Source organism: Eptatretus burgeri, chromosome 16, assembly GCF_056783735.1.
Source record: "Eptatretus burgeri isolate ZD-2024b chromosome 16, Ebu_testis_v1, whole genome shotgun sequence".
Taxonomy (NCBI): Eukaryota; Metazoa; Chordata; class Myxini; order Myxiniformes; family Myxinidae; genus Eptatretus; species Eptatretus burgeri.
The window spans coordinates 24,832,676-24,854,277 of NC_140976.1; the positions used below are offsets into that span (position 1 = coordinate 24,832,676).

The 21,602-nt window shown below is 43.8% G+C and overlaps 1 protein-coding gene across 5 annotated transcripts in view; it reads right to left on the reverse strand.

The window, feature by feature from the left end:
* Window positions 1–21,602, reverse strand: part of LOC147010725 (sodium/hydrogen exchanger 2-like) — a 101,106-nt gene that overhangs the window by 47,184 nt on the left and 32,320 nt on the right. For all 5 annotated transcript variants that reach the window (XM_085860431.1, XM_085860428.1, XM_085860429.1 and 2 more), the window contains 2 exons: window positions 20,642–20,815; window positions 19,430–19,692 (listed from right to left, as the gene is read on the reverse strand). In XM_085860431.1, the coding sequence (XP_085716557.1) occupies window positions 19,430–19,692; window positions 20,642–20,815 (437 nt within the window). The remainder of the gene's footprint in view (window positions 1–19,429; window positions 19,693–20,641; window positions 20,816–21,602) is intronic.

Genomic DNA, 21,602 nt, shown 5'->3' on the forward strand with positions numbered 1-21,602 from the left:
CTGCCCATGCATAAGTACGTCAAATTTTCTCTAAATTTCCCTCTGGCAAGTATTAAACAATACTAATGAACATTAGGAATATGGTTATACATCAAATAAAGGTCACAATTGGGCTGAAAGGATGTCGATGGCAATATCGCACATCACACTTGAAACCATGGCCGAGGAAAATCACATACGAGGCCCCAAAATAGACAATCCATATACTGTCCACAGATAGTGTGATGGCTCGAAAAATCAGACAGGCAATGGGATTCATCATTCATGCGTAAAGACTCATTTAAGCAGCTTTTCTCGTTAAAGATCGTTGCCGCTCACCTTGGCCGAGCAAGTCGCGACAGCTGCGACCCGTTCATCTGTGGGGGACGTGATAAGCATAGAATGCCTTAAACATGTCGAGTCTCCTCAAAACTTCTTCCAGTTTAGTAGCGACTGTTATGACAGTTGGTAATTGGATCGAGTTGGAACCTAGGATATACAGCTTAAAGGTGAGTGTGCGTTCCTCTTCGCTATACTGCCAACCCCATTGCCATTGGAAAATAAAAGTGTACAGGAGGGTAAAATATGATGCCATGAATGTAAAGTATAACATTTCAGGATTATATTGTAACAGCCATCTGTCGCTCTGGTTTTCCGGTTCGATTCCAGAGAGTCACGTCAAAGCAACCACAGCAGGTGACCGTTTCAAGACCTCCCTGCTGGATCTGCATCTGACGACGACATTACCATGCAGATTGGAAGTCTTAAGTGACCCAGTGCTGCGCCGATAGGGCTTCACATGACTGGATCTAACCTCAGGCCGAGCAACCTGAGTCAAGTGACGGGGTCTTCTAGTGGTGCAGAGACCGTGACCAATCGTTCCCGGAACGGGTCTTTCATAAAACCACCAAATAAAGCAGCCACCAGACCAGAATTCATCTGAGACCAAATGTATTTAATAATGAACAAGAATGCTAATGGTTACAGGGATGGGAACAAAAGGAAGGCAAGCAATCACGAGGAATCCTTCCTATAATTCACGGACTGGTGTGTGTTTGTTTGTTTGTTTGGCACACTCCTCCTCCAACAGTTCTGGGTCGATTACATTCAAATTTGCTACATAGGATCAGCATGACCCCAGTTAATGTTTAGGGGTGTTTTATGTTTGTCGGTGGTCTTGCGGGGTGGGGTGGAATGGGGGACTCAGATTCTCTTTGTAAATGTGTATCGTGTAGCGCCGCCTCCAGGTGTGGGAGGGTATTACGAGTCCCGACTGCGGAAGAAATAAAATTAATTATATTCATGCATTCTCAATTATATTCACTTGCTGTTTTTAGTTGTTTTAACTTGCTACTACTGCTTTTAACAGTGAAATAAAAAAGGTGTTACTTTTGTACTGGAATCAAATTAACTGTCAGTAAAATCTCCTTTTACAGTCTTTTGATCTCCATTGTGATGTACATGAATATACAAGCAAGATAAAATTGCGTCTGACTAAATCTTATGTGCTTTATCTGCGTCTGACTAAATCTTATGTGCTTTATCTCATTGAAATATGTATATATATATATATATATATATATATATATATATATATATATATATATATATATATATATATATATATATATATATATATATACAGCATATATATATATACAGCATATATATATATATATATATATATATATATATATATATATATATATATACAGCATATATATATATATATATATATATATATATATATATATATATATATGTATATATTGTTGCGAATTCACGCCCGCCGGCGTGCGGACGGCCACGTGACTCGAATCGCGGCCCGTCGCCCACCGGACGGACAATTCTGTCGTGACCCTCTCGGACTAACGCCGGGAGCTAGTCACGGGTGGGCCTTTCGGCCTCACCACGATCGTGCCAATCAGCCACCCACGTGGGATAGGGTTGTTCGCCAAACTCGACCTACCTAAGTACCCACGCGGAGGGTAGACCGGGCGATCGCACCTCGCCGCAGGTCGACTCCGGACACGGGCGCTTAAGTGATCTGTACTATCGGGATAACCGAGCGGTGTTATCATCGGCCTCGACGGTTCCAATTAACTATCGGGCGTATTAAGCCCACTACCAACCCTTTACGTGAAGCAAGATGGAGATTCAATTAAAGAAAAGATGAAGCGAAACGGGAAAACAGTTCAACATGATGCACATTTATTCCGCGGCACACGGAGAGCACACATATAGCAAATGCAACAAAAGTAACAATGACGCAGAGATACTACCGACTACGCGAGCACACAGCAACACTTAAACAGTTTTACTTTACAGACGGCGCCAACAACACATTTACTCAAAAGCAAAAGAAAAGGCCACCCTCAAAGACAAGGGGGCAGACGGGGCCTGTGGGCCAATATTTGCGCGGGACCTGAAGGAGCGGTCAGGTCCGCGAGACCGGGTGGATCCTACCCACGTCTTCGTGATGAGCCGCAAATGTGGCAGTGCGGCGGTGCCCCGACTTCGTGCTCTTTCGCGGGTTTAGTTGGCACCGCTTGGAGTGGGGTGGGAACGGGGCCCTCTTTTCGCACTATCTCAGCGCGGGGGAAAGGGGGAATTGTTGATGCTCTGGGGAAAGAGTATAGCTGGCTTGCTTGGGTCCCGTGACGAGCGATTCCACCACGACCTCGTCGCCGACCGTCGTCTTCCTTTCCTCGGACCCGAGCTCCTCGGACTCTTCCCCCAATTCTCCTCAGCCAACTGCCGAAATCCACCAGGACGCCCTCGCCTTCCGACTCCACTCCGCTCTTCCAAACTGACTCTGGTCTGATTCGCCTTGCGCTCAGCGTTTTATAGGCTGGCAGGAGAACCCATATGCAAATTTCCGGATCAGGACGAGCTCGGGGGTGGAGCCACGCTCGCCCATTGGACGGAGAAAAAGGGGCGTGAATCTCCCCTGATCCTAGAATTTGCATATCTCGATTCCACACAGACGCGCCTGGAGGCGGGGCCAAACCACCCCGCGCTTGCTGATTGGACGGATCAGAAGTGGGCGTGTAGCATTCCTGATCCGAATTCTCCTCGGAAAGGCCGCATTTTGCACTCGCGGCTCGGCGCGTATCTTGTACGAGCCCAGTACAGCCCGACGCTCGGTGCTCACAGGTGGTGCGGGAATGGCCGCAGAAGGAGAGGGGTGAAGGTGGTGGAGGGTTTATGGTGGTGGTTTATGGCCATGGTGCCGTTTGGAATGGAGGTGATGCGATGTTTGCGGGGGCGAGTTGTGAAGGAAAAGATCGTGGCTGTTGGCGTTGTTGTTGTTGTGTGATGGTTGGAGCATGGTTGGTTCAAAATAAAGATAGAACAGAAAAACGGCTATCTCAAAGCGTCACAGCCCGAATGAATCACATTTTTTCCCTCTAAACAATGGGTTTGGGGCTAACTACACATTTACTTACATAGATATCTCACCTACGGGACCTGAATGGTGGTTTGCGAATTTCCACAACCGTAACAATATATATATATATATATATATATATATATATATATATATATATATATATATATATATATATATATCTTCTTCTTCTTTTGGCTGCTCCCATTAGGGGTCGCCACAGCGGATCATCCGTATGATGCGCATAGTGATTTGGCACATGTTTTACGCCGGATGCCCTTCCTGACACAACCCTGGTCGCCTTTTACGACACAGGGATATGGTACACCTATTTTAACCAGGGTATACACCCGCCCAGTATACTGGTACTCATTTCACCGACCTCGGAAGGATGACAGGCTGAGTCAACCCCCTGGTGTATTAATTCAGTGGCCCAACGGGGCTTGAACTCAGGACCTCTTGGATCCCAAGCCGCTGCCTGAACCACTGCGCCAACACCAGGATATGTATATATATATATATATATATATATATATATATATATATATATATATATATATATATATATATATATATATATATATATATATATATATATATATATATCCAAAACACGTGTTTCCAATGTTTAAATGAAACTGCTCAGCTGCTCAAGAGACAGAGAAGAGGCACCCTATTGTCTGGTGGTAATTAAATAACTCCCGGAAGGTGATTGCAACAGACGCCTTGTCCAAGGACAATTATATAACTATTGGCTTTTGGTGGCCAAGGCTTTGCTTACAGCATAAAAAATGGAATGTATGATCAAGGCTGGGTGTTTTTGGAATGTTGTTGCTCAATGGTGAGCGGAACGTATGATCAAAGTAATAGGCTTGTGCCTCCATCCACCCAGCCTCTTCATGTTTCGTCCTAACTCTGTTATCACCCTCTCCTTCTCATGGCCGACCTTGTATTCCCACACTGCAATCGTGACCTGAGCGTGTCTATCCCTCTTCCCTCCCAAAGTGGCCATTTCTGCAGTTCCCTTCCTCACGCCTGTCGGCCCTCCCCTCCATTTTGCCCTTGCTAGATGTTTAGCTCTCTCTTGTCTTTTGCTGTCCAGAATAGTATAAGGACAATTGCTCTGTGCATTTTGAGCAGAAAGAGGATCGTGTTTGATATTGCTTGTCTTGTTTATCCTCTTTCCCATGTGCATGTTTGTTGTTATTTGTTGATGTTGTTTTCTGTTAGTAAATGGTCTCAGACTCTGAAAGAGAAGAACTGAATTTCTTCCACACCACCATTTACAGTGCAGTATTCCTGTCCCCACATTTTCCAGTGCAGTGAGGCTTTTTAATTATAAGCAGTAGGAATGTTTTTTCTTCATGCACATAACCCGGGTTTTTTTTTTTTGCTGAACACAGCTCAGTTGCCGGTACACTTTCCAGATAAAGGTATGTATCAGAAGAACACGTGGCATGCTTGGAACAAGCTTGCCCAAAGAGCGGGTACTCTGCTAGTGAACAATAAAAACCCTTAACCCAACTACTGTGTGTATGTGCCCAACAAAATCAATGAACAGAGACATTAATTATCCTATGCCTTAGATCCCAATCATTCATTCCACATGAGAGAGACAGAGGAAATCACAAGACAGAAATACCATGCAGTGTCCGGCAGGGCACCACAGAATGAGTAAGGTCCCAGCCGCTCTGGCAGAGAAATGGCCCATCATGTTCCATCATGTGGCTCGAGGAGAGGAGAAGGCATGGCTCTGGCACGAGCGGAGAGTGGCTGTGGCTTTGGTAGGAGCGAGAGAAGCGCATAGCTCTCCTCAAGAGCATTCAGGCTTCTCCTCCGTGCTTCCGCCCTCACTCCATCCTTTATCCCCTCGGGCCAGGGCGTCATCAATAACGTGCCACGCCCCTCCCCTTTCACTCACCATTGGCCCACAGCCTCGTCCATGGGCGGGGTGAACTCGTTTGTGACCCTTCAGCCGCCATTGTCCCGGCACGCTCAGTTGTTGGTCGGCTTTACGAAGATGTTTCTTTTTCCCACCTCCGGCATACTTGCGCCTGTGACCTGGTGAGCGCTAAAGAAGACACTTTTAAGACAGATTCCAAAGGGAAAAACGTCAAATAAAAGATCAAAAGGGATGATAATTTTAGGAACACACATGAGAATGAATGGACGGTGTCTAACTATACATAAAAGCAACGCATAACTATCTCACATTTAATCACTTTACACTTATGCTAAACATTCTCTTTAAGTAAATAACTGCATTCATTATATTAAACATCTTTTACCCCCAGAAGTCATTTCCATAACAATACCTTTTAGCTTACTGTATCTAGAACGTTTGTATCACAAATTAATTTAAATAATTGCACGTCGACACATTTCAAGATGCTTGGTGAACTGACATGGGGCTAGGCAAATGTGTACGTGGATGTATTGTCATTACCCTCCAACTATCAACATAACCTGTCGCTGAAACCAAGGTGTAACTTCCAGGTACGGAGGTGTAACTGAGGGGTAACTGACAGGTGCAGAGGTGTCACTTAGTTTTTAGTTTAGTTTAAGATTTAATGGGATGAAAGAAGCTAGGTTTCTTGTTTCCCTTCTCAAGAACGATCGAATTGTGCTTTAAAGGCAATGGTCGTAGTGGCTGGCACTATTCCAGTTATTCCAGCAATTCATGACACGCTGACTGAAAAGGTCCGACCTGCAGTCTTGACCTCATCTCATAGAGTTTTAACAAATTGCCTCAGATGGATTTGAGGTTTGCAGGCTGAAAAAACTGTTCATGGCCTACTTTCACCTTCCTTGGCAAAAGCTTGTAGTATTCAATCAGATCTCCTCTCAAACTTCTTTCCTTAAAGGCGCTGTCACACCTTGACGTTTTTGCCAGCAATGGCAACGTATAAAAATGTATGTAAAACGTTGGCGTACGCTGAAATTTTGATGTTTTTTTAAAAGTTTTGGTCGTATTCATAACGTGTTGGTCGTATGCATAACATATTAGTAACGGGCACAGAACGTTTCGTTGTCTTATAGATAACTTATACCAACGAATGCTGAGCCTGTTGTTGGCGTTCACAACCTATGCCCAACGATAGTTTAACTTAGGCATAGCGCGCTGCACGTGTCGCCGACGAACTCGTGGCGCAGCCTGTTAAAAACCTGCCGCACGCCGATTTAAATCATAACCACCTGAAAATTGGAAGTGTCAACATCGCAGTCACACCTTGACGATTTAGCCAGCATATGCCGACCTATGAAAAATGTGTCTAAAACGCTGGCACACGTCGAATACGGTATGGGTAAGTTGTGTATACGTTAGGAGTACGCTGAAAAACAATGATGTACACTGTCATATTCCATGGTACGTCTAGTACGTCGTGAAATTTCAAGCATGCTGAAAATTTTACGACGTACTCCACCTATGGCTCACAAGTTCCGCATACGCTGGCATAAGTTCTCGGCACGCTCCGCGATCATTGTCTCACGTCGGACACACGTTACTTGTAAGTTACTCATAAGTCGAAACACGTCAAGGTAATGTTTAGCAGACCCGAAACTTAATTTTTAACCTATTAGTATCGTGCTTTGAACCTATGAGTAGCGTGCTTTGAACCTATGTGTAGCGTGCTTTGAACCTATGTGTATCGTATCTCAAACGCACATTGTCGAATGTAGACGAATTTGATTGACGTCTTCCGGACAACCACAGAACTTACTGAACGTGTTTCTAACTTACATCTACCGTATAATGGCGATTTGTCAGCGTTTAGGGGAATCGGTATATACAAATGGGCTTCACAAGAGGAACCCGTCAGTGTTCCAGACTCCATGTTGAGTAGATGTCAATGTCAGTAGTATCAGTAGTAGTAGTATTAGGTGAGCGTGTCAGTAGTAATTGTAGTAGTAGTAGTAGTAGTAGTAGTAGTAGTAGTAGTAGTAGTAGTAGTAGTAGTAGTAGAGCGTGATGGGGAGGGTGTGGGTGATGATGGATCCTCGTTGCATCCACGAATAGGACACTACTTTGCACCATTGTTCAATGTTGTTTTCGGCAATTTTTTTTTCTCATTCCCACGATAAACTATTTTTTTGTTTCAGTTTTAAAAGTATCAAAAACGACTTGGACAAATGCTTAATGTACTAGTAATGAACACAGAACGCTTTGATAACTTATAGATAAGTTATACCAACGATTGATTTCCGTGTTTTAGGCGTCCACAACCTATGCCCAATGATAGTCTAACGTATGCATCGCGTGGCAGCGTATCGTCGACGATCACGTGAGGTTTTCTATTCATAGGCTGCAACTTCACTTTTAATAAATGTCTGTCACTCGCCTATTGTTTTTGGATGCTGGTGCTCGGCAATTGAAATAGTTTCCATTGAACGAGTTAAATTGCTTCCACCTCACTGCAGTCACGGCACCAACAGCAGCAGGCTCAGTGCCAGCCTCATGCCAGGCTCAAGTGGATCCCTGTAGAAGGTGTACTGCTTGGTTATCCTTGGACCCACTCTGGCTAGCAGCTCGTCGAACATCGCTGGGGGAATTCGCAGGAAGTTGATGAAGGATGCATGGTCCTCGTTCTGGAGTTCCACCATGAGCTGGTCATATATGCCGTAATGGCGTCGCCTCCCGATCCATGGTCTGACCCAGTTCCTTCTCCTCCGTTCACGTCTTCTTCTCACGGCTCTATTGGCACGCAACTGGTGCAGTGTCAACTCGATGAGGTCATGTTGATGTTGGAGGACAGGTAGGTATTGTCGTCTCAGCGTTGCCGTATCCTCCATCTCTCGGAATGACATGGACATGTACTCACCACAAAGTCTAAAAAGAAGACGGGTTCCTCCTGTGAAGCCCCTTTTTCTAGACCAATTCCCCTAATCGCGGCCAATACGCCATTATACGGTATCTGTAAGTTAGAAACGCGTTCAGTAAGTTCTGTGGTCGTCCTGAAGACGTCAAATACATCTACATACGTATTTGTGCGTAGGACATGCTTTACAAATAATTCCCAAGCACGTTACTCATAGGTTATAAATAAGTCACAGGTACCCTAAACATTACTTTGACGTGTTTCGACATATGAGGAACTTTCAAGTAACGTGTTGCAAAGTGTGAACAACGTTCGTGTAGCGTGCTTACAACACGTTACTCATAGGTTAAAAATTAAGTTTCGTGTACGCTAAACATTACCTCGACATGTTTCGACTTATGAGTAACTTACAAGTAACATGTGTCGACGTGTGTCAACAATCGCATAACGTGTCTACAACTTATGGCCAGCGTAGCGGAACGTGTGAGTCATACACTGGCATACATTGTAAAATTTCAAGCATGCAAAAATTTGAGGACAACACAAAAGTACAACGTTTAAAGCCAGCGTACTACGACGTATGGCAGTGTTTTTCAGCGTGCTCTTAATGTATACAAAACTTACCCATAACGTATTCGACGTGTGCCAGCGTTTTAGACAAATTTTTCAAAAATCGGCATGCGCTGGCTAAATCGTCAAGGTGTGATAGCGGCTTAAGTTAGTACAGCTTCAGCCTGTGGAATCGCTCTTCATACAGCAAATGCATCCTTGCATCCCGACATATGTCCACCTTTGGTGGCGGAGGTAATCACAACAAAAGTAACATTTAATCATTGTTATTGGCATCGCTGCAAGTTCATCGGAAGCAAACAACCACCATTAACTGATCACCACTATTCAGCCCTATCTTAAGACCCTGTCACACCTTGTCGTTTTAGCCAGTGTATGCCGACGTATGAAAAATTTGTCTAAAACGCTGGCACACGTCGAATACGTTATGGGTAAGTTTTGTATACATTAAGAGCACACTGAAGTACGCTGGCATACGTCGTAGTACGCCGAGCTTGTCGACAAATTTTAAGCATGCTCAAAATTTTTCGACGTATGCCGGCGTATGACTCACACGTTCCGCATACGCTGGCCATAAGTTGTAGGCACGTTATGCGATCGTTGATACACGTCGACACATGTTACTTGTAAGTTACTCATAAGTCGAAACACATCGAGGTAATGTTTAGTGTACCCGAAACTTATTTCTAACCTATGAGGGCCCTGTCATACCTTGACGTTTTAGCCAGCGTATGGCAACGTATCAAAATGTATGAAAAACGCTGGCATACGCTGAACTATTGATGTTTTTTTCAGTTTTGAGCGTATTCATAACGAGTTGGACGTATGCATAACGTATTAGTAACGTACACAGAACGTTTCGATAACTTATAGATAACTTATACCAACGAATGCTTAGCGTGTTGTCGGCGTTCACAACCTATGCCCAACGATAGTCTAACTTATGCATAGTGCGCGGCAGCGTATCGATGACGATCACGTGGCGTAGCCTATTAAAAGGCTGCCGGTCGACGATTCGAATCATAACCGCACAAGACATCGAAGTGTCAACATCACCGTCATACCAAAGAAAACTTCGAAGAATGCTGCAAAGAAGTCTCCTGGCCATGGCCGTGGACGCGGACGCAAGGAGGATCCATCATCACCCACACCCTCCCCATCACGCTCACCTACTACGACTGACATGGACCTACTACTACTACTGACACGCTCACCTACTACTACTACTACTACTAGTGATACTACTGACATTGACATCTACTCAACATGGAGTCTGAAACACTGACGGGTTCCTCCTGTGAAGCCCATTTTTATATACCAATTCCCCTAAACGCTGCCAATACGCCATTATACGATAGCTGTAAGTTAGAAACACGTTCAGTAAGTTCTGTGGTCATCTACATCAAATATGTCTACATGTCAATCTGCATTGGAGATATGTTACACATAGGTTCAAAGCACGTTACTCATAGGTTAGAAATAAGTTTCAGGTACGCTAAACATTACCTCGACGTGTTTAGACTTATGAGTAACTGACAAGTAATGTGTGTCGACGTGTGTCAACGATCGCATAACGTGCGTACAACTTATGGCCAGCGTATGCGGAATGTGTGAGTCATACGCTGGCATACGTCAAAAAATTTTGAGCATGCTTAAAATTTGTCGACGAGCTCGGCGTACTACGACGTATGCCAGCGTGCTCTTAACGTACACAAAACTTACCCATAACGTATTCAACGTGTGCCAGCGTATTCGCCAAATTTTTCATACATCGGCATACACTGGCTAAAACGTCAAGGTGTGACAGGGCATGACGGTGATGTTGACACTTCGATGTCAAGTGCGGTTATGATTTGAATCGTCGAGCGGCAGCCTTTTAATAGGCTACGCCACGTGATCGTCGGCGATACGCTGCCACGCTAAGCATAAGTTAGACTATCGTTGGGCATAAGTTGAGAACGCCGACACCACGCTAAGCATTCGTTGCTTTAAGTTATCTACGAGTTATCGAAACGTTCTGTGTACATTACTAATACGTTATGCATACGTCCAACTCGTTATGAATACGCCCAAAACTGAAAAAAAACATCAATAGTTCAGCGTACGCCAGCGTTTTACATACATTTTGATACGTTGCCATACGCTGGCTAAAACGTCAAGGTGTGACAGGGACCTTACATCATGCAGAGTCTTTAAATCCTGAATCAGACAATTTGTCACAATGTTGTGATGGTATGGGCTTGTGAACCATGAGACTCATGCCACCACCTCCTACCACTTGTGAGTGGTTCATAATCAGACAATTGTAAAAATGCAATAGTAATTTTCTCTTTTCTCCATGTCTCTGTTATCCCCATTATCTTTGGCATCTTCTTCTCCTTTCAGCTGCTCCCGTTAGGGGTCGCCACAGCGGATCATCCGTTATGATCCGCATAGTGATTTGGCATAGGTTTTACGCCGGATGCCCTTCCTGACGCAACCCTGGTCTCCTCTTACGACACAGGGATATGGTACACCTATTTTAACCGGGGCATACACCGGGCCCAGTACACTGGTACTCACTTCGCCGACCTCGGAAGGATGACAGGCTGAGTCAACCTCCTGGTGTGTATTAATTCAAGTGGCTAACAGGGCTTGAACTCAGGACCTTTTGGATCCCAAGCCGCTACCCTAACCACTACGCCAACAGCAGGCTATCCCCATTATCTTTGGCATATATTCTTGAATGGTTGCCTTCAACTACACAAGTTCCCTTTCAAGGAATTTCAATGCAAGAGGATGTCATGAGGCCTACCAAAGCCTGCATAATTGTCACCAACTTATAGGTGTTTATCCATGCACTCCTTTTTGAATGTGAAGCATCAAGGAAGGAAGCAGCACGTACCATTTATAAAAATCTTTAGTATGACTCAGCCGGGGCTTAAACAACTGTCCTTCCAGACTCTGATTGGACTCTCTCGTCATTACACCACTGCCACCAATATTTACTGACAACAATCTGTGCATTAGTACAACTAGTACGTGCCCGTACGTGCAAAAAAAACCACGCAAAAAAAAAACCTTTCAAACCGCGAGCCAGAAAGAACAACCACACAGGTCGTTCCTTCACTCTCGCGTGCACGTTACGTACGTGGCCGTACGTGCGTGCCCAGACGTGCGTGGCCGTATGTGCAAACCAAAAAAAAAACAAGCTTTCAAACCGCGAGCCAGAAACAACTACACAGCCGTTCCTTCACTCTCGTGTGCCCGTACGTGCGTGCCCGTAAGTGCAAATCCCCCCAAAAAAACAAACAAACAAAAAACCTTTCAAACCGCGAGCCAGAAACAACCACACAGGCCGTTCCTTCGCTCTCGTAAATGACGACTGGATTGGGGCATTGTGTTTATCTATAAATGCGCAGAAGAAATCGAGAAATTATTAGAATACACCAAGTCATCACCATCCGGAAGTAGTGCGTACCCGTACAGAATGTTCACATCATTCCACGAATTATCACTGGAATTGAAGTAACAACTGCTGTGATACACACACAGACAGGCCCCCCTAATAAACGGACGTCAACGTTGTCAGACGGAATGAAAACCCGTCATTCTTGTTACAAAAACCGCTTAAATTGATGAAAAAGCGACCGAAATTGAAACCAACACAGTAATTACGGTCGTAATAGCAAATATAATGGAAACCAACACGTTTTTTCTACACACAAGAACGGTCGTGACGGAAACAAAAACGGTTGTAACGGAAGCAAGCACCAAAAATCCCGAAATAGAACGGTGGGGAACGGAAGCATGAACGGTTATTTCCATTGCGAAACGGCGGAGACCGAAGCGAAAGCGATTCATTCCGGTTACCATAACGTGGAAAACATGGCGGCTTGAAAAGTACTTGAAGTTATGGAAAGTTAACTTTAACGTAGTCTGCCTTGAATATATCATGTCTGTTAATGAAAACCCGTTTGTGGTACCGGATATTATACAAGCAGCGATAAATGTGCCCTCTTGACGTAATGTGTGGCTGACATTTCGTGAAATTCGTGCCCCCGTGCTGCAGCGATCAGTGACGATTGATCGTTTATATTTGCAAGAGGTAAAACTTGATAGTAATAATAAATTGCAAATTCCAATAAAATAACAAAGTTAATATGAAGTAAAAACTGTAAAAAGATCCCATACACGATCCCCTATGTTGAACTGGGCATACACAACTAGCGATCCTTCACTCGGGGCTCGAAATACAGGCAAACCAAAAATTATCATCACAACAAAATTAGGTTTAATAAATTGTTAAAACTACATCAGGTACTACCCACTATATATTGTCGATATTAAATTTATGTTTGAGGCACAAGCACTAAAAGTTTACATACCGTAACAGGTCGTTCTACTGCATCCGCCATCTTGTTCACACTACAGTAACTGGAATGAACCGCTTTTGTTTCGCTCTCGGACGTTTCGCGACAAAATAACCAATCTTGCTTTTCTTGCTCTTGCAATGGCCGTACGTGCGTGGCCGTACATGCAAACCTAAAAAAACCCCAAAAACTTTCAAACAACCACACAGGCTGTTCCTTCACTCTCGCATGCCCGTACATGCGTGGTCGTACGTAAAAACCAAAAAAATAAAAAAAATAAACCAGTCACCCGCGGGTGACCCGTATCTTGCCAAAAGGTGACCACGTGTGACTTCTTTAAGGTCACACTGAGGTGAACAGAGCTGCTATCCACCAGGAGCGACTCCTTGAGGAATATCTGCCAACGAGAGATTCCGATGAGAATCGTTCTACAGAGTAACCATGAAAAATATGCATTTGCCTCATAACGTCACCAAATGACGTCATAATGTCTCAAGCTTGACATATCTAGAAAGCACTCATCGAGGTGTTCAATTTGAGGTACTACATGATATGATTCCTAAAACTTGAAAATTTGACCTTGGGGTCAAATATGTTTGACCTTAGGTGCTAACCATGAAGGTCAAGGCAAATCGCCACCAAAAATTAATCAGCTGAGCACCAGACCATGAACTATATTCCCATGAAGTTTGAAGACGATCCGATCAAAATTACTCAAAAAATAAGGCTTTCGTCGACTCCCCTGATTTGCGACAAAGTGACCTTGACCTTTGACCTTGACCTTCAAAATTTTATGCGCTGAAAGGGACCTCTATAGGCCTCCGATATGCGAAGTTACAAAAATTTCCAATGATAATTGTGCTCTGCAGAATTTTTTTATACCTGATTACAGACAAAAAAAAACAAAAAAAAACATACAAGCTGACTAACATATCTTGCAAAAACTTCGTTTTGGCAAGATAATAAAAACTTTCAAACAACCACACAGTCCGTTCCTTCGCTCTCGTAAACGACGACTGGATTGGGGCATTGTGTTTATCTACAAATGCGCATAAAAAATCGAGAAAAAGTCATCACCATGCGGAAGTAGTGCGTGCCCGTCCGGAATGTTCACATCATTCCACGAATTATCGCTTGCATTGAAGTAACAACTGCTGTGATACTTACACACACAGAATTAATTAAAATTAAAATTAAAATCAAGTTTACCTCCCTGTCTTTGCTTGCCATGACCTTCGCTGCCATTGACCATTGCCACTCCTACGCCACGGTAACTAAGGCACCTTTCCCCATCGTAACCGGCACGGCCCGTGACGTCATCGTCGGCCACCCGTGCACCGGCCTGCACAGCCATGCCTGCGCAGCAACGTGTCTTGTCATTGGTTTGGTAAATAAATGACCATAGCTTGGGAAGCACTTGTCCGATTAATATCAAACCTTGAAAAGGCACATACTCAGGGCCCCAGCAATATACCTGGCAAGTTTCAATTAGATCGGACCAGTGGTTGTCGAGAAACAGTGGTCACACACACACACACACACACACACACACACACACACACACACACACACACACACACACACACACACACACACACACACACACACACACATTGCTGGAATTATAGATGGATAACACTGAACAACAAAATTTTTTTACTGGAGATGTGTAAAGTGATTTAGACTAATTTGGGTACGCTGATTTCAAAAATCATAACCGTTTTGCTGTATCACGTCAGGATTTTCAGTAACAGAAATATTCCCATTGCCTAGAAGTCAGGATTTCAATGAAATTTACAAAAATTCATTTATTCATTTATTTCATCATGAATGCTTCAAAATTATAGAAATTACAGAAAAACTCCACTAGAATGGAATTAAAAATGCTTTAGGCATTTGGCTTTGCGTTTGTGCTGCTCTGTGTCAGTATCACGATGCAGGAACCAGCAGAAATCGCCCATCATGTTCGGGTTGTGCCGCCCTTGGTAACGCGTCTCCATGAGTGAAATCTCTTGGTGGAATCGCTCGCCGTGCTCGTCCGAGACTGCTCCCAAGTTGTCAGGGAAGAAGTTCAGGTGCTGGTGTAGGAAATGGATTTTTAGGGACATCCTGGAGCCAAGTTTCCTGAAGGACTCCAGCAGCTGCTGCACTATTTCTTCATAGTTGTCCGCGCGCTCGTTCCCCAAGAAGTTGTCCGTCACAGCTTTGAAGCTCCTCCACGCTGCCAGCTCTTTGGGGTTTAGAGTTGTCGGAAAAGTTTCGTCCTTCATAATCTGTCGGATTTGCGGTCCAACAAAGACACCAGCCTTGATCTTGGCCTCCGACAAGGTGTTGCCAAACTTTTCCTTGAGGTATAAAAACCCACGCCCATTCAGATCCATTGCCCGTACAAAACTTTTCATCAAGCCGAGCTTTATGTGGATTGGTGGAAGGAAAACCTTGGCTGGGTCGACAAGGGCGACATGCTTCACGTTGTGTCGACCAGGTACATGCTCTTTTCGCTCTTCCCAATCTTTCTTCGTCCAGTGATTCTTGTCGTCTCTGCTATCCCAGAGACAAAGGAAGCACATGTATTTCGTGTAGCCTGACTGCAGCCCTAACAAAAGCGCCACCACTTTCAAGTCTCCGCAGATGTGCCAGTTGAAGTCATTGTACTTGATGGAATCAAGCAGCTGCCGCATAGTCTCATAGGTCTCTGTCATGCCGAACGCGTGAGCCAGTGGGACTGATGGTTTCTCGTTGCCATTGTGGAGCAAAACAGCCTTCAAGCTGTTCTTCCCCGAGTCGATGAAGAGGCGCCAGTCTGCAGGATCGTGATCACACCCAAGTTCTTTCAACAGACCGTTGATGTCACTGCAGAATGTCATCGTGTCTTCCATCTCAAAGAACTCAGCCATGTCTCTGTGACGTGCTCTGAACAAGGATATCTTGGTGTTAGGTTCAAGTACATTCCACTGCTGCAGCCTTGATCCAAGCAGCTCTGCCTTCGCCTTTGACAGCGAGAGATCTCTTACAAGATCATTTAAGTCTCTCTGGTTCAGAAGGTGTGATTCTTGAGTGTCGGGTTCAAAAGGTTCATCATCACCATCCTCTTCACCACTGCTTACAGCTATGTTCTGATCAGCTGGAGGTGTTGGAACGGGGTTCTCGTCATCATGAGGCACAGGTTTACGAGCAGAGACGCAGTCAGCGTACTTGATGTGACCTTTAGTCTTCTTGTTGAAGCCGGCGATGCTTGTGCAGCAGAAATAACAATCATCATGATGATTCTGCGGCTCACGCCATATCATGGGCACCGCAAATGGCATGCTCGCGCGCTTGCCCACCAACCACTGAGTCAAGATTGTGTGACAGCTTGTGCAGCAGATGTGTGGTGCCCAGCTCTGTTCTTGGTCCCCCACCTTACACCCGAAGTAGTGAAAGGAGGCGGCCTTCGTTTTCACTGCTGTAGATATACTTCGCTGTTGATCTTTTTTGGTATACCGACCACAGACATAACAGAAGTTGTCAGGATGATTGGTACAGGAACGCCTACTCATCGTTATCTGAAAGAAAGAAATATAACACAAGTTAACAACAATTGTACGAAATAGACATGTTAAAGACATATGTAAATTTCATTGAAATCCTGACTTCCAGGCAATGGGAATATTTCTGTTCCTGAAAATCCTGACGTGATACAGCAAAACGGTTATGATTTTTGAAATCAGCGTACCCAAATTAGTCTTAATCACTTTACACATCTCCAGTAAAAAAATTTTTTTGAAATTTGTTGTTCAGTGTAATTGTTAAAACTAGAGAGTTCATAGAACATTTTACCCACACAGTGTTCAGCAAAACACTTCAATGTAATTAAAAGAATTGTTTTAAAGATCGTTTAAAAAGATCCCAGAAGTTTATTTCGCACTCTTGGAGCATTCTTATACATCACCCTGATACACCACCCTATTTAACATGTCCAAATACTGCAAAACTGGAAGTTCTTGGAAATGATAAGAAGGCGATTTGTGTTCTTCAGCTTTCAAGTAAAATTTACAATTCAATGTTTAAAAAAACAAAAAGATTGTTAAAGTCGAATAAATTAATTAATTCTGGAATTTACCGCCATCTTTCCACCGTTGACGCAGTGTCTATTACATCACCCTATCTAACACGTCATTAATGGACATGTCAATGAGGTAAAGTGTTTATCGCTTAATATATTATCATATAAAGTGGTGTATGATTAAAGTTATTCCAATGTAGTGAAAGTTTAAATAAAACTAATAATTATATAAGTTTGAATAAGGATATTGCTTGAATAAGGAATAAGGATAACATTGCTGTGTTGACTGACTGTCTGGACACAACTTTGAGGTTGTGAGTCCATTGATGTTGAGTAATCTACTGATGTGGATCTGCGACCGGGGTTGTGTATCCGCCGTTTGGAGAGGTTCTGGGTTGAAAGGATCGAAACAGCGATGTAAAACGGTGCCCAGCTGATGATCCGGGCAGTTGGGAAATCAATAAATTGCTTATGAGTTAAGGTTATAACTTCAAATAAACTAGCTTTTGTAAGTACCTACTAGTACAGTGTGTGTGTGTGTGTGTGTGTGTGTGTGTGTGTGTGTGTGTGTGTGTGTGTGTGTGTGTGTGTGTGTGTGTGTGTGTGTGTGTGTGTGTGTGTGTGTGTGTGTGTGTGTGTGTGTGTGTGTTGTTACGTCTGGCTTCCTTCTTGGGATAATGGTGCAGCAATTGGTCTTTATTTTGATTATCCGTGCAGGTTGTTTGTGTCCTTTATGGCATCCTTAAAAACAATAAGTTTACTGTTTGGAATGGTTTTAAATTTTGTTTGACCGTCAGGCATGCAGACAGAATAAAAATATCACACCCATGTCCAAAGGAAGCGGTGCAGTTCGGCATTTTTTTAAGCGGTGTAGCCGCTTAAATATTTGGTATGTCTATCTGTCCGTCCGTCAATTTTTTTTTTTAGTGGTGCAGACACTGGATTGACACAAGGGGGAGCTCTACCTGTCTAGCATCATGAGAAGGACATGCCAAACTGCACCGCTTCTTTCGGACACAGGTAAGGTTTTTCAATACGAAATTGGCAAAGCCTAGAAACGAACGAAACATGGTGGGTTAGAAAGGTTTTTCTTCTTCATTCTTGACAGATGGACGGATGGAAGGTCATACCAAATATTGAAGCGGCTGCACCGCTTAAAAATTATCTCACTCCTCTCTGCGCATGTGTGATCAGGACAAATTCAGAGACAAAGTACTGTTAAATGGCAGGTTTGTATTCCAATTCATGGTCCAATTAGTGTTCAACATATAACATTCAATTTAAATAAGTTGACCCTCAATCTTAAACTGATGTTTGTAGACAGACAGACGGACGAATGGACATGAACCAATTGCTTAACCCCACTTTTCACTCCGCGTGTGCGGGGCGATACATGTTTACTACCTACTCCCTTTGAGCGTGCCTCCTCGGCCTCCTTTTCTTTTTCTCATTTCTTCAACAGGTTTTTTTTGACTTTCTTGGACTGTCACGTCCCCTTTTATGTACCCATTCTGCAATGTCGGAGTGGTCTAGGTTTTCAAAACGGGTCCAGCCCATACCTTTGAACTGTCTAGTCTGTGTTGCAATCTGAAACCCACTATGAACTGTCAGATTGGTGCTTCAAAGGCAGGGCGTGACAGCACAAAGTGTGCCGTCCCTTGGGCGGGTGTAATTAAGCTGGATGTCCTAACTGCTAGAATTACCTGGGAAATGTGAAAGATCCTCTTGTCTTTCAGTAAAGTTGGTGAGTTATCGCTGGCACTCTGAGTAAATTGGAAATTCCTGTCCTAACCTACAGGGGGCAGTGTGGTAATCTAATCTGTGGTATCTAATCGACGTATTGTATCATCAACAATATAGTCGTGCGTGTATCCACCACACTCCCCAAGAAATGATGTAACCTGCACATGGAATTCATAACTCTCCTCTGGATCATTTTGCACATCTGATTCAAATAAAGGGAATTTTTATAATGATTTATTTTACTTTTGAAGAACAAACTTTATATTTCTCCTTTTGAAAAGAACAAGCGAAGTGTCTGCGCACAAGTGTCAAAGTGCCAACACACAATTGCCTCCTCTTTTTGAAAGGAACCCCACATTATTGGCAAAAAAAGATTATCACTTAGTATAGTGTACAAATCATGCTGATCAAAGTTGTGTCCAACAGAAATGTTGTTGTCGAAAAAGGTTTTTAACCACAAAGATTAATTGAGCAACCTGACCTACCTGTGCATGTAACGGCTCAATTAACAATGAAAGAAATGAAAACTCACGCCATAATGGTGGAGAGTTGCAGCATCTCAGCTAGAAGGTAAGAGAGGTAGCTGAAGGTGAAGATGCAGAGTGGTTCGAGAACGCGCAGTCCTTTGGTGAAGCGTGAGCTGAAAGCACCCGCAAATCCGCAAATGAGACCTGTAGCTATTCCACCCACACCTACGACGACAAAACGAGCCACGCCAAGGGCCACGTCCATTCCCCCAATGGTCTCGCCGCTTGCCTCCATCTCACACATTGCTGTTAGCAGTTGGTAGAGTACCTGCAGTTGGCATCACACAGTCTCAAGAGACGTTTCATAGATGTCATACATACGGTGAATGAAATATGAAGCCACCTCTATCCAATGCTGCATCTGTGGTGAACATATTGTGCTGATTGGGTCATTCATGCATATGCATCATGCGACTGACGGTTTAAATAGACAGTTGGATTTTGGAACACCCACCGCTGAATCCTACTATGTTAAAGAAGGCAATTATCTGTATGTGTGTTTGTGTATACATCTGAAAACCATCGGAAAGAACAGGGCTGGCCCGATCTCCACCAAATTCTGCATACGTGTTTGTAGTACCAAATGAAGACCACTAGCTAATAATCACAAAGGGAGTGGGTGTTCCTCATGATATCAGATAGCTCATCTGTGGTATCTAATCGACGTATTTTATGCTTTAAAATAAATCATCTAAATACTGAATCGAGAGTTGACTTGTTTTCAATAGGATTAGAACAGGACCCATATCTCAGCTCATGTGCTCACAACAGAGTTGTCAATCAAGGTTTTGATCCACAACAGGGTCAAAGCAAACTAAAACCGCCGGAGCGGTAAATTACCAGCGGTGTGTGCAGCATCTCGAGCAGGCCATGATTCACATTGGGCTGTAAAAGCCTGACCAGCTGATCTGCATTTCCTTAATGCATTTTAAAGATAATACAGTCTCCTGCAAAAAGAGTAGGCCATTGTGTGGGGTAGTGGTAGAATTAGCACTGCCGGCAATAGCTGGGAGTGCAGCGATTATGGACGCGACACAGGCACTGAAGGCCAAATGACATCTCCCTGTGTTTTAAATGCAAATAGTTTACCTTACAACAGTTAATTACCTGCTGCACAAAGAAAACATGACGTTGGTGAGAAAGTTAACGTTAACCACAGCTTTGGTCAAGAAGCCTGACCAGCTAAAGTCTGCAGATTTCATTGGGCCTCCACTCACCAAGGTGACGGCATCATTCAACATGGACTCTCCAAAGACAAGGATATACAGCTGCTCATCGACACCAATTTCTTCGAAGACAGAAAGCACAGCCACAGGGTCCACAGCTGAAGCGAGGGACCCAAAGAGCAGGAGATGAAGCAATGGGAGATCTGGCAGATCCACTGCTTCCACCTGCGATAACATTTACAACCAAATTACACTTATACTTGACAATAGGTATCTTTTCTTGATCCAAATATGTAAATCCGGCCTTGAATACGTTGAAGAAACTGTGATTGGTGACAGAGACTGTGATGACTTCACTTACAGTTGTCATAAATGTGGTTCTTTGGAGTAAAATGCTACCAATATAAAACAACAATGACAGTAAATTTATCATCATCAAATTTTTCATTTCACATCCTTCAATAAAAAGCACACCATAATATGACCGTTTTTACAGCCTTTTTCCCTGCTGTGCAGGGGTCAGGCTTTTTCTTGAGGCAATGTTTTATGGCCGGATGCCCTTCCTGACGCCAACCCTGGTCGCCTCTTACGACACACAGGGATATGGTACACCTATTCTAACCGGGGCATACACCGGGACCAGTACACTGGTACTCATTTCGACGACCTCGGAAGGATGACAGGCTGAGTCAACCCCCTGGTGTTAATTCAGCAGCCAACGGGGCTTGAACTCAGGACCCTGGGATCCCAAGCCGCTGCCCTAACCACTGCGCCAACACCAGGCTAAAAAAAGCACACCATGAAACAACAAATGTATTTGCAGATTGTTATCCAGTGATTCCAACGGAGGCAGCCATGTTTCGCCCACGGTTGGGTGAAATGCACGTGATGTAGACAATCACCGATAATACATGTCTACCTCCAAAGTGTGTGTGTGCGTGTGTGTACGTACTTCATTTTTGATATCCTAGTATTTGGTCATCCTCTTGATTTCTGTGTTGTTTGGGGAAAA